Source organism: Rhinolophus sinicus, chromosome 9 (genome assembly GCF_057876585.1).
Source record: "Rhinolophus sinicus isolate RSI-liver-muscle chromosome 9, RSI-T2T, whole genome shotgun sequence".
Classification (NCBI taxonomy): domain Eukaryota; kingdom Metazoa; phylum Chordata; class Mammalia; order Chiroptera; family Rhinolophidae; genus Rhinolophus; species Rhinolophus sinicus.
The window spans coordinates 21,615,563-21,628,733 of record NC_142509.1 but is presented as its reverse complement, the minus strand read 5'-3'; the positions used below and the strand labels follow the sequence as shown (position 1 = coordinate 21,628,733).

At 50.6% G+C, this 13,171-nt stretch overlaps 1 protein-coding gene across 1 annotated transcript in view; it reads right to left on the bottom strand.

Annotated features, from left to right (window-relative positions):
• Positions 1 to 6,994, bottom strand: part of TBC1D10A (TBC1 domain family member 10A) — a 30,259-nt gene extending 23,265 nt beyond the window's left edge. Inside the window, exon 1 of the mRNA XM_019743103.3 lies at positions 6,418 to 6,994. Coding sequence (XP_019598662.3) covers positions 6,418 to 6,737 — 320 coding nt within the window. The 5' untranslated portion in view covers positions 6,738 to 6,994. The remainder of the gene's footprint in view (positions 1 to 6,417) is intronic.
• Positions 6,995 to 13,171: the final 6,177 nt, after the last annotated feature.

Here is a 13,171-nt window from a genome sequence, read left to right as displayed (position 1 = left end):
TGGGTTCCCTCCCATCCAGTGGAATGAATGCCTTTCCGTGCTCCTTCTGAGGCCTAGATCAAATGCCACTTCTTTTTTCTGGGGTCCTATAAGTGGAGCTGGCTGCTTCATCCTATATATTCCCAGGGCAACCACACACATCAAGTATAGCCTTTGTTGCTCAACATTGTAATGATTTGTGTGTGGTTCTGGTTTCCAGCCAGCCTAGGAACCCCTTGAGGGCAAAAAGACACAGATGTCTTGTTCACTTCTGTATCCTTTGTTCCAATCACAGGGGCTGGCAGCGTAGGTGCTCAATAAATGTTTGGTAAATAAGGTCACTGTAGATGGATAAACTGGCAAAAGTAAGCCTTGGCTTTTTCTCCCAGGCTCCTGAGTCTGCTGTCTACTTCCTTACCTGAAAAGCAGCAAAGAGCTAAACTGTGACAGCCTCTGAGGAGCTGGACAGGACATGGAATGGAGCAAGGTCGGGTGGGATAGCGAAGGGAAAGAGAAAGATGAAATAAAGCAAGTTCAAGTTGGCAGTGGCCCTGAAATCCTGGAGAGGGGGCTTCTAAGAAGGTGGAACATCAGGAGCATTGGTTTGTTAGTGGAGCAGCCAGGACAGTTTGCTCCCTGCCAGGGAGAGTCCTGGGCCTAGGATAGCAACAGATTTGCCAGGGGCAGACAAATCAGCTAAAGGAGGCCTCCTCCCCCCAGGTGTGGGGCCTGCAGGATAAAGAAAGTGAGCAGCTAGGGCACTGGCAATAGGCGGACATTGGCAGGGTTCTGCTCTGGTGGGCAACACATCCTGGCCTGGAGACTCAGTTGGCTTGGAATGAGGAAGAGGATGGGCTGTGCCATATAGCTGAAGTAGCAAGGGGCTGAGTCAGCAGATCTGGGATATCTCTCTCTCTCTCTCTCTCTCTCTCTCTCTCTCTCTCTCTCTCTCTGTCTCTCTCTCTCTCTCTCTCATTCCCTCCCTAACCTGGCTCCATTGTTAACTGTGAGGCTTCTTCACACCTTGGATTCCTCACCTGTACACAGAGCAAAATCCCTCCCCTACCTATACAGAAACACTTCTTCCAAAAGGTACAGACTAGATATCAAAGTCCCACGGCCATTAAGCAGTAATTTGGGATCAAGAGCAATGCGGTATGGACTCTGGCTATAGGAGGGCTAGACCAGGCCTGAGCTGGACATGCTTCCAGGGTCACCCCAAGGATCTTCCTTTACAGGGTCTTCTTGGACTTGGTTATCCATGGACTTTCACTGTACTGAGACCTGCCTTGCCCTCCATACTGGGATGGGGAGGTAGCCAGGTTCCTGCTAACTCCTGCTCTGGGTGTGGGGGCCTCAGGGACTGGCGAGCACCTGGCACCCTGCCTGCTTCCACCTTAGCAAAGCTTAGTCACTGGATTCAGCATGGAGAAACAGGTTCTAGTCCCAGTGCTGCCATTTACTAGCCAGCAAACCTCAGGTACTTTCTTCTCCGATCTTCAGAATGGTCATCTAAAGAATGGGGATAACCACACCTTTCAGAGGAAAGGGAGGGTTCACCACTGGTTAGAGGTCACTGCTGCCCTCTGGGGATGGACCTCACTGACACTCATCATCACAGCCAGAGATGGAAAGCAGAAAATGAAAAGACAGGACCACTAGCTACTCGTCTTTAAGACGGTGAAGAACATTCATTGGGCACCTACTATGTGCCAAGCTCTTTTCAAATATCAGCTCATTTAAACCTCACAACAACCCTGCAAAGTCAGTATTATCATAACCCTTTCATAGTGAGAAACAGGCTCAGAAAAGCGAAGCAACATGTCCAAGGTCATACAGACGGCTGGGCTGCAGAGCTTGTGTGAGGCACAAGCACACAGCACCTTCTTTCCTCCATCTCAGTGTAAACGGACAGGGTGGCTGGACTAGAGCCAGGCCTCACGGGCCCTCTGGAGGTCCTGTTTCAGATGCAGATGCTGGGAGGACAAAACATCAAGCAGGCCCCACAATCTTATCACTTTCCCACAGCTTAGGATTTCTTAACAGGCGGACACACAGGCACCTTCCCAGGGCAGCAGCTGGTGAGCTGGCCCCCTCCTTCACCAAGTCAAGTCTTGTCTGAGGCACTAGAACACCCCCAGGGCCACCAAACCGGATTTACCTTTGAAGCTGGAGGAAGAGAAGGAGGAGAGAAAATGGAGGGCCTGTGGTCTAGTCACAGACCAGGGCCCCACATGTGCAGCTGCCTCCTTCCAGATGGGCCACCCAGGGACCACTACACTGCCAGCTCCATGTGCTATTGGGAACTAATCGGTCAAGAAAAGAGGATGCTCTGAGCTTATAAACTGGAGGTGGTGGGAAGGCAAGGAGGCAGGCTCTGGCCTGCCAGGAGGGCCCTGGCCCTACCCCAGTAAAAACTGGCATAGACCAAACTCTGAGGATGCCAATTAAGCCAGTTCTACGGTTTCCAAAGTCATAGGGCTGCCATAGTTGGCTAGGAGGAGTGGAGGGCCCAGGGGACAGGGAAACTGAATCAGCAGAAGACAATACGACTGTTCCAGATGTTTCTCCCGAGGCCCAACGCAGATCCCTCTCTCCCCCGACAGGAAGCCAACACCCACAGGATCCCAGGGAGCATAGCTCCTCACCTCACATGGCCTGCCACACCGAGCAGGCTGAAGCTGGGCGGGAAGCTGCAGCTCAGGCCAGGCCTGGCAATCACATGGGAACTGGAGAGGGAGGTCAGGGTCCACCTCTCTCGGGCCAGGAGACTTGGGATCTAACTGGTATCTAACTTCTTTCCCTTCCTGACCACCTCCTCTGTGCTGCCCCAAACAGGTTTGCTCTTCCTACCCCCACAGCGATAGGAATGGTAACATCTCTCCTTGTACCTTTTCCTGCTCAGGACACTTTTTTCTCCTCCTCTGGTCCTTCCTGGGCTTCAACAACCAGCTCAGTTCTCAGCTAAGCCAAAGGAACTAGCATGGCCAGCATCCTTGTCTGTGCCCATGTCACCCACAGGGTCCTTTGCTGGCTGGCTGCTTTCTTGCCTTTTCCCACTTACTGGCTAATGCTCAAGAGCAGGGAGTGACCATCTCAGTCCCACCAAAGGTTCCCTGCAGAGCAGGCTCAAAAGACAGACAAGGTGAAGAAGCAGAAAGGGCCTAGGGCTGCCAATCAGGAGTTCTGGGTTCAATTCCTGACGTTGCTCCTAATAGACTGAAGAGGTAAGGCTAATCACTTCTCTCAGGTCTCAGTTTACCTATCTGTAAGATGATGGCCACTACGGTCACTTTGAGCTTTCTGATTTGAAATGTCTGTCAGTAAATGTCATTCAGTAAATAAGTATTAATTGAGCATTTACTTTGCTGTAGGCCTGAGGAGAAAAGGTGAACAAGTCTGGCCCCAGCCCTGAAGCTGATCAGTCTGATGAACTGGCAATGACGACACACTCTTACCCCTGCTGGGCCGTCCCTGTGAGACTCCTCTACTTCTGAGGGAGTCAAAAGTGCTGAGCTAAGCCAGGGAAGGTGAGGCTGGGCAGCTTCCTGTTAGGAAACCTTCTGTCCTACTGTCCAGCACCTGATTTTCTGCTGGGACCATAGGCCATGTTAATGAATGATGAAGGCAGTGGAAACTGTCCTGACCTGGGAGTCAGAAACCCTGGGTTCAAGTGTTGATTCTGCTACTAATATGCTGTGTGATCTTAAGCAAGTTATTCTCCTCTCTGGGCCTCAGTTTCCTCATCTGTATAGTAAGTAAGAGCTAAGCTGATCAATCTCTTAAGATCTCTTCCAGCTCAGCTCAGTCTTTGATTTTACGATCTACTCATGCCAGGCACCTAACAGTCACCTGAGCGGTTAGCCTCTGTCCTGCTTTGTTCCCCATCCCCCCAGCCCTTGGCAACTGCCAAAAATGACAGTCTTGAGACAATCTTTGGCCCAGTATGGCTGAAATGGACCTTTCATCTGGAGCCAGAGTCCCTGCCATCTCCACTGCAACCATCAGTGCTAATGTTTCACTTCTCTGGGCTAGCACATGGACTCCTAGACTGCGACCACGAGACTGAGTTCAGGGCAGTCACCCTGAAACTTCCCATAACTTCCCCTCTCATGGTCATGGGCAGGGACTTACTTTTGGTTTTTTTGGAACCACAATATAAACTAAGCAGGAGACAACAATGCTTTCAGACACCAGAGATTTTAGGTTGACCAACAGGGTCAAGAAAATGAGGCAGGGAGTGAGAAGGGGACCTGGGACCCCACCTCAGCCCCAGCGCTATGGACACCAGTGATGCAGAGGGTGTCCACGGCCTTTGTGGTTGGAGGGTGGGGAAGACAGATGTCTGGCGGCCTGGTTGGGGACTACAGCCAAAGGGAGGTGCTCCCACTGGGGCCTCTCTCTGTCCACAAATACCAGAGGTACGCCCTCATTTTTCTCCTCAATTTTCAGACCCTTAGAAGGAAAAGAAAGGAAACTAATGTTTTCTGGGCCACTACTTGTGCCAAGCACTGTGTGAGGCATCTTTGCATACCTGATCTCATTTAATCTCCACAGTAATCTTGGGAATAGGTGTTATTATTTCCCTTTAAAGTGAATAAACAGGCTCAGAGATTCAGCATCTTGCTCAAGGTCACACAGCCAGCAAGTGTGAGTTCTTCCTATATCTAGACTTCTTCCACTATATCACACTGCTCTGTACCCCGAGATCTAGTTAACTGCCTTATAAACATGTAGTAAGAATTCTTACCTCCTAGAATTCACCAACAAATCTGAGCTCTTCCTTCCAAGAACCCACAAATGCAACTGGGAACTCCTTTCCCACTTCTCAACACCCGATCCCTCCCCGGGTTCTGGTCCCTGGTGACTACTCCTCAATTCACAAATATACCTTAAATCCCCTTTGGGTTCTCACAAGCTAATCTCTAGGGAATTTGACAACGTGTCAAGTCAGGATGAGGGATCAGAGTAAGAGGTGCTCTCTGAGTGCTGGACTGGACTAGGCTTAGCGGTCGTGAGCAAGTGGGAAGAGGTCGGAGGACACAGATCCAGTAGGAATGAACTCTCCTTAAGGAAGGGGCCTGCATTTCTCCAAAGGAGGAGGAGGCCTGGTGAATATGAAACTTTGAGACTGGGGAAAATCCCGGAAGTGACCTTGATGGGGCTGCTCGTGTGGGCTGGGACTCTTACACTTCCCTAAGTCAGAAGAGGCTGGAGGAGCCTTGGGCAGTTACAACTGGTCAGAGAAGGGGAGGAAGGACCCTCTGGAGAAGGGTCATGGCTGAGTACTGTGGGGCCCCCCAGGTGACTGTGGGGGGCTATCTCTGTTGAAGTGGAGGCCCATTCAGTTCTGTGCAGAGCACTGGTCTCCTGTGACAGGACAGCTGGGGTGGGAGTGGGGTCTGGAGTCCCTCTTTCCTGAGGGGACCACCAGCCCACACATATGATCTCTGCGAGGACTGGGCTCAGGGGATTCTGTGGGGCAGAGTATGGCTGCCCGCTTCCCCAGCGTGGAGGGAAGGTGCCATGCCCCTGCTCACATTTCTCTGCCTGCTGGGTGCCTGGGGGCTCTGGGGGTAGGCGATTTCAACCCTGCTGTCTCCCCGCCGGCCCCTCCTCTCCAGTCTGTGTTTTGGGAAGAAGTCCACATTTCCAGAGCATACATAGAAACAGCCTGTCCTGGAGGTGAGGCACTCTCGCCTTGTGGACACTGGGAAGGGGGAGTGTCTGTCCACCTGTTGCCAGTGACAGGGAGAAATCTGCCTTTGAAGGGGGAGGGAAGCACGCTCTGATCCTTCTATGTGGGGAAGGGACTGTGTGTTCCAGGGGGGTGTCCATACTTTAGTTGATCAATATCCGTCCGTCCAGAGGTGTGTCTTGAGGTAAGGGTCAGCCTGTCCTGGAGTGGGGTGGGCACAGGGTAGTCTGTCCCTTTGAAGCCTGCCTAAGGTGTCCCCTGGTGTGGGGGTAGTGGGGTTAATAAGACAAGGGCGTCTGTGGGTCTTGTGGGGGGGTATAGAGAATATCTGTCTGTTGGGGGAGGGGCAGCCATCTGTGAGCCTGTCAGGAGGTGGCAAAGTCAATCAGCCGTAATGCCAGGGTGGCAGCAATGATGTTGGAACAAGTGTCTGTCCCACAGCTGGGAGGAGGGCATTGTCGGTCGGCCTTTCCTGGGGGGGCCACTACTGGGTGGATGGTGAGGGCAGAAGGAAGCTGGATTTGGCCTGTCTGTCCCTCGGTCGGAAGTAGGCTCGCGGGTGAGGGGCAGGTCAGTCTGTCTGGGGGGGATGGGGGGGCAGGGGAGAGAAGGGGTCGGTTGTCTCTGGTTGGGCTGGGGGCATGTCTGTCCGTCCTGAGGGCGCTGTCCACGTCGAGCCCTCCCCCCGCGGGTCCCACGCCCGGCCCCGGCCCAGGGCCCCGAGCCTCGGTGCTACTCACGCGCCCTCCGCGCCCTGCGAGCCCACGATGAAGCCGAACTTGTCGATGCGGCGATCGGCGAAGCCGTTGGCCTCTGAGTCGGAGCCTAGAGAGCTGACCTCGTCGGCGGTTGCGGCGTCCGGACCCGGGGCCAGGCTCTCCCGGGTCCCAGACAGGCTTCCCCCGGCCGCGGGCGCGCGAGGCCCGTTCTCTCCAGGGCTCTTCGCCATCCCGGCCGCGCCCGCCGCCTCAGCTTCAGCGGCCACCTCAGCCACCTCAGCCGCCTCAGCCGCCCAGCCACCGCCGACGCCGCCGACGCCCCGCCCACTCGCCGTGCCCATTGGCAGCCGCAAGACTGGGGGCGGGACCCTAGGCCCTCCCGGGAGCTCCCCCCTACGCCCAATGGGCGCCGCGGACCCAGGGGCCCTCCCACCTTCCTCAGGATGGCGCCAACTGGCCCGACGTGAGGGGGCGGGGCAAACGTCACCCGGAGCCCTTCCCCACAGGGCTGCCAATCACGAGAGCTCACCTGAAAGAGCTCCTCTGGCCTTTCCGGGTTACCTCGAGCTGGGCCTGTCACCTGCAACGCCAGCAGGCAGAGGCGGAGGCGTCCGCCGGAGATTCCGCATCTTCCTCCTGAGCCGCTCCTCGCGAGACCCCAAGAACGTTGGTGGGGATTATTTCATCCATTCACTTATGAGGAGCTCTGAGGAGACTCCGGATGGTTCGGGGATTCGCCCAGGAACAGAGGCTTAAAGACCCAGGCTGACCTAGAAGTTCCTCAGACCTTCCCCCTCACCCCCCTTACCCCCACCCCCCACTCCCGCTTACTGCTTCTGGGGCTTTAAGTTAGCTCGTGGGAGACCTAATTAATAAGAATAATAACCAACGTTTATTGAGCTATGCACTGCCCCAAGTTCTACCTACTTTTTGTAATCTTTTTCCTCCCAACAGGTTTGAAATATAATCAACATACCATAAAAATCACACGTTTAAAGTTTGTAATTCAATGATTTTAAGCATATTTATAGAGTGGTGCAACCATCACCATAATCTAATTTTGGAACATTCTCATCACCCAAAAAGAAATTCCTGTCCATTAGCAGTCACTCACCAACATTCCTCCCCCCAGTCCCTGGCAACCACTAATCTGCTTTCTGTCTCTACAGTTTGCCTTTTCTGGACATTTCGTATAAAAGGAACCATATGCTATGTGGCCTTTGTGTGTCTGGCTTATTTCAATTAGCAGTGTTTTCAAGGTTCATTCATGTTGTAGCAGATATCAATACTTCATTCCTTTTTATGATTGAATAATATTCCATTGTATGTATAGACCACATTTTATTTATCCATTTGTCAGAGATAGTCATTTGAGTTGTTTCCACTTTGGGTTGTTTCTACTTTGGGGCCATTTCCACATGGCAGCCAATGCTGCTATGAACATTCAGGTACAAGCATTTGTGTGGACATATATTTTCATTTCTCTTGTGTGAATACCTAGGAGTGGGAATTTCTGGGTCATATGGTAACTCTTTAAACCTTTTGAGGAACTGGCAAACTGTTTTCCAAATTGGTCACACCATCTCTTGTAACCTTTTAGCACAACAAGGTAGATACTATTACTAGCCTGATTTTATAAAGAAAGTGAGGTACAGGGAAGTGAAGTCCGGTGCCTAGGATCCCAGAACTAGCTTACAGCAGAGCCAGGATTTGAATCTAGCTCTTACCAACAGCTTATATTGGGAGGCACAGGCCAATTGCATCTACACAGACTCAGCTCCCAGCAGCCTACTTCTGACCCCAGAGATGATCAATACTTGGAGCCATATGATAGTTCCTCACTTAAGTCCAGTGCTTTAGAGTTTACAAGTCACAACCATCTTGTCATGTGACACTCTCTTGTAGACCTGTGGGGGAGACAGGCCCAGAGAAGGGAAGGGACTGAAAGAGCCAGGCCTGAGCTGCAGGGCCTGGGACAGGTTTCTAAGGATCCCAAAGCAAGCCCCAAGAAGTTGGTTTTAAGATTTCAGTGATTTTACCAGCCACATGGCCTAGACATTCTTGAAGACTTTGCTGTGCAGTCTTCACATTCCATTGGCTTCTGGTTTTCCATAAACAGGGCAAACGACGGACATGAGAGTGGGCACAGGCTATTTTGGTCGGAAACTCTCAGTCTGGGAGGGCATTCCTCCTCTCTAGTGGCTCCAGACATAGTAGTGGGCTCTTAGTCCCAGCTTCCAGGAGGGGCAGAGTGGCCTTCACATCAAGGTGTAGGCCTATCCCAAGAAAAGGAGCTCCAGGAGCCAGACACACCTGGAGCAGATATGAAGCCCCAAGCCTGGCAAAGTATCCACATCCTTTGACTCCATAATTCTGGTCATAGGGTCATATCCCAAACACATTCAACTCTGTAAGGGCACATGTACAGCGATGTTCACCCCGGGATATTTGGGGTGGGGTTGGGAGAAGGGTAGAGGGACCTTTTTTGGGACACCGGGTAGCTGTTTCTCAAGTTAAGGCCTTGATGCCCCCTGGCTTTTAATTTTCTTACAGAAGACCACCAAGGATTCAAATCTCTGCTCTGTCACTGTGTGACAGTGAACAAATCACTTTTCTCTGAGGCCATTCCCTCATCTGCAAAATAGAAATACTGAAAAAATACCCCTTTGGAGGAGTTGTTCTGAGACTTGTGTTTGATAATGTGGCTAAGCATCTGGTACATGGAGATACCCAGTAAACAGAAGCCAGGGGTGGTGGCATTTGTAATTTGCAAAGTACTTGCAAATTCATTATCATCTCGTGTGTTTCCCACCACAGCCTGTGGTTGCAGCAGAGAAGTTCACCTAATTTAACCAATGGCTTGGGAGTCCTCATTTCATGTCTGTGCCCCCTCAATAACTGGATGTTCTTGTGCAACATTGTTAACTTCTCAGAACCCATTTCCTCTTCTGAAAACCAGGAATGTCAAAAATTACTTGGTGAAGTCAACAAGCTATGTCTCTGAAGCTTCCAGCCCATAGTAGACACTCAATAAACGTTAGGTTTCTTTACTCATGACTCCAGAGCTCTTTATTTGATATTGAGTGTGAACAAGAGAAGAAGTCCTGGCCCGGAAAAGTTTATATTCCAGGGGAGGAGAGAGAACATGAACAAGCTTAGAACATTTGTCAGATAATGTGAAAAGGAAAACAAAGCAGGGTAAGGGATAGAGAATGCTGGGAGCCAAGATGGGGCCTGGGAAGGGGGAGTAGATGGAAATGAGGAAGCCTTTCTGTGGGGACCTGGGAGAATTAGTGTGGGAAGCAGGGTAGCAAGTGCAGAGCCCTTGAAAGAGAAGCAGGTTCAGATGGCGTGGTTAGACTGGAGTGAGATAGCAGGAGTGAATGAATGAATGATCCAAAGGAATGCCCCACAGAATCACGCAGCTCACTGGGGATACAAATGAGAGGCCTTTGGCAATGCTGTGAAGCATCCTGGTAGGCTGATTGTTGCAGATGTTCTTTTGAGGATGAGATGCTTGGCCAGCGCTACAGGAATATATTGATAACCTGGAGTCTCATCACTGGGGTCATTCCCCAGAAAGTTTAGCTGGAGGTGCTCACATAGACACTCCCCCCCACGCAGTCCCCTCCTGGATCCTGGCATTTGGAGCTTGCATATACTCAGAAAATCTGCTAGCACTGGCCACGAGCAGATATCCAGATGTCTTAGCCTTTGCTCGTTAATGAAAACACTGGTTCAGAAGGGAGGCAGCTGGTGCCCACCAGCCCATGCCAACTAGGCAAACTACAAAGCTTCTTTATCCCTACACTGATGACCGTTAAGAATGTTTTGGTCCAAGGGGCAGAGAACACAACTCGAATGGGCTTAACTCAAAACTGCATTTAGTGGATTCCATACCTTAAAAAACTTCAAAGGTATATAAGCTTCAGGGGCATTTTGATCCAGAGGTTATCACCAGGGATATCAGCCTCATTTTCCTGTTTTCTCCTTTTCTCTTTGTACTCCTTCCTGTGGTTGCTTCATCCTCAAGCTAGAGCCCCTCATGGCAGCAGCTCCAGGCTCGCACCCTTCCTCCACACATCCATACAAATGACTCTTCTGGTAGTTTCTGCGTAATGGTGAGGAGGCTGCATTCCTTTGTGTATCACCTGTTTACACAACACAGGTGCCTAGCCCTAATCTAATCACAATAGCCCAGGGGTAAGGAACAGACTGACATAACTGAACTCAGCTTAGAACAATAGTACCTTCTCTGATATGATAAAGAACAGGAATGTATCTTGTCTTGCTTCATGGATTGTGTTGCTCAGAGATACCTAGAATTACTTTTTTTTTTTTTAATGTAACAATGTAGAATAGTTAAGAGCAAATCCCCAAATCAGAGTTAATAATCTTAACTTCAAGATTTTACATTTTAAAAAAGTAAACGTCTAAAAATCGTATATACTAGTATGTATACTCTTAAACATGAACTATATTGTACTTTGATTTTTGAATTATAGGGATAAATGAAATACGTATAAGGATTGCTATAATTACAGTATACCACATTATTTCCATTCAAGTATATATCCTAACATAACCTAATATAATCTTTATATATATTCTCTAATACAATATATAATTTTAAAAAGTGAAATGGGGCTAATCATGAGTGGCCTCCTCTGGGCTAATTTCAAGCAGCTGGTAGAATTGAAAGTGAAATTCCTTAATGTCTACGACTCCCTTCGAGCACGTCTTTAAAATTATAGGGACTCTGAAAGCATCAAGTTGTGCCCAGTTTTGCCAGCAGTGCCACAACAGGAATATTTCTCCCCATTTCATAGCCCGCTCTGCTGAAATGGTGAGGACAGTGTGGTCACCAAGAACGGAAGAGCTGCTTTGACTTCCAGAGCCCTCACTGGCTACATGACCTTGGGCATCCACCTCATCTAAACAGTGAGGCAGATAATCCTCAGAGGATGGCAGTGAGCATCAGAAAAGCTGTGCACGCGAGGTGCTGCCTCCATGCGGCAGACCCCAAACAAGAAAGGCAGAGTGCTGGGCTACACGCTGGGCCTGTGGCCACCGACGGTCCCAAGGCCGCATTGCGGTCAATGGGCATTCTGCGACTGAGCGAGCCAGGACATATGTTCAATCAGGAGCTCTGGGAGACTGGGTTCGGGCCCCAAAGGGCAGCTCAAAGAACTCATTCACTCACATTCCACCCAGCAGCATTCCTGGCCTCCAGTCACAGCCTGTCACAGAAGGCCTGAAGGATCTGCCAATCTATGCAGAGTGCCCTGTCTCCCATATCCAGAGCCAATCCCAGGAAGAAAGGAGAGCTGGGACTGAGTCTCTCCCAGGTCTCCTGATCCCTCCCCTTTTGGAATGAGACCCAGGAGCTGTTCAGGGGGATTTTTGGTGTTGGCCATGGAGAATTAGCAGTGGCTCAACTTTTGGCACCCAAACCATGGAGCCTACTTCAGGAAGCCAAATTTCAACCCTGGTCCCTGCAGGAAACTTCCAGCAACCAGGAAGGGGCAAATGTTAAAAAAGATGAGGAATAACATTCACTGACCAAGTTAAAAACTTGGTCCAGGGCCCGGTGGCTCAGGCGGTTAGAGCTCCATGCTCCTAACTCCAAAGGCTGCCGGTTCGATTCCCACATGGGCCAGCCGGCTCTCAACCACAAGGTTGCCAGTTCAATCCCTCGAGTCCCGCAAGGGATGGTGGGCTCTGCCCCCTGCAACTAAGATTGAACACAGCACCTTGAGCTGAGCTGCCTCCCGGATGGCTCAGTTGGCTAGAGTGCGGGCTCTCAACCCAAGGTTGCCAGTTCAATTCCTCGAGTCCCGCAAGGGATGGTGGGCAGCGCCCCCTGCAACTAAAATTGAACACGGCACCTTGAGCTGAGCTGCCGCTGAGCTCCCGGATGGCTCAGTTGGTTGGAATGCGTCCTCTCAACCACAAGGTTGCAGTTCGACTCCCGCAAGGGATGGTGGGCTGTGCCCCCTGCAACTAACAACAGCAACTGGACCTGGAGCTGAGCTGCGCCCTTCACAACTAAGACTGAAAGGACAACAACTTGACTTGGAAAAAAGGCCTGGAAGTACACACTGTTCCCTAATAAAGTCCTGTTCCCCTCCCCCAATAAAAAAAAATCTTAAACAAAACAAAAAACCCACAAAAACCTTGGTCCAGCAGTGTGTAATGGAGCCACACAAACGGTGCTGTAGAAGGGCCACCTGAGCCGTGGGTCTGGAGTTGCAAGCTGTGAGCTTGGCAGGGGCTGGGGGAGGGGAGGGTGGTAACTAGAATACTGGTTTTGTGACCTTGGGAATGGTCACACCACTCTGAGACTTGGAGATGACCTCATGGGGCAGCTAGGAGGATCAAATGGAGGAACTGCAAAGAAAAGGCATTGGGAACTCACACTGGGAACTCTGGGGGAAAATAAACATGACATCTTCAGAATGAAATCAGCTTTAGGTTTAAAACCAGGAAACGGTTTTCAACAGGCTCTCACTTTCCTCCCTCAAAACACCTACAGCAGCTCCCACCTCCATGTGCTAGCACAATTCCAAAAATAACAACCTGCATCTGGCCCTTACTAAGGGGCAAGGACTGTGATAAGTGTTTTGCACACATTCTCACCTCATCTTACTGTGTGACTGTGGGTACAGGACTCACCCTCTGTGCCTCAGTTTATTTACATGTAAAATAGGAATACTCAACAGCAGGATTAAATGAGTTAAAATTGATAAAGTACTTAAGACAATAAGGGGCAAGT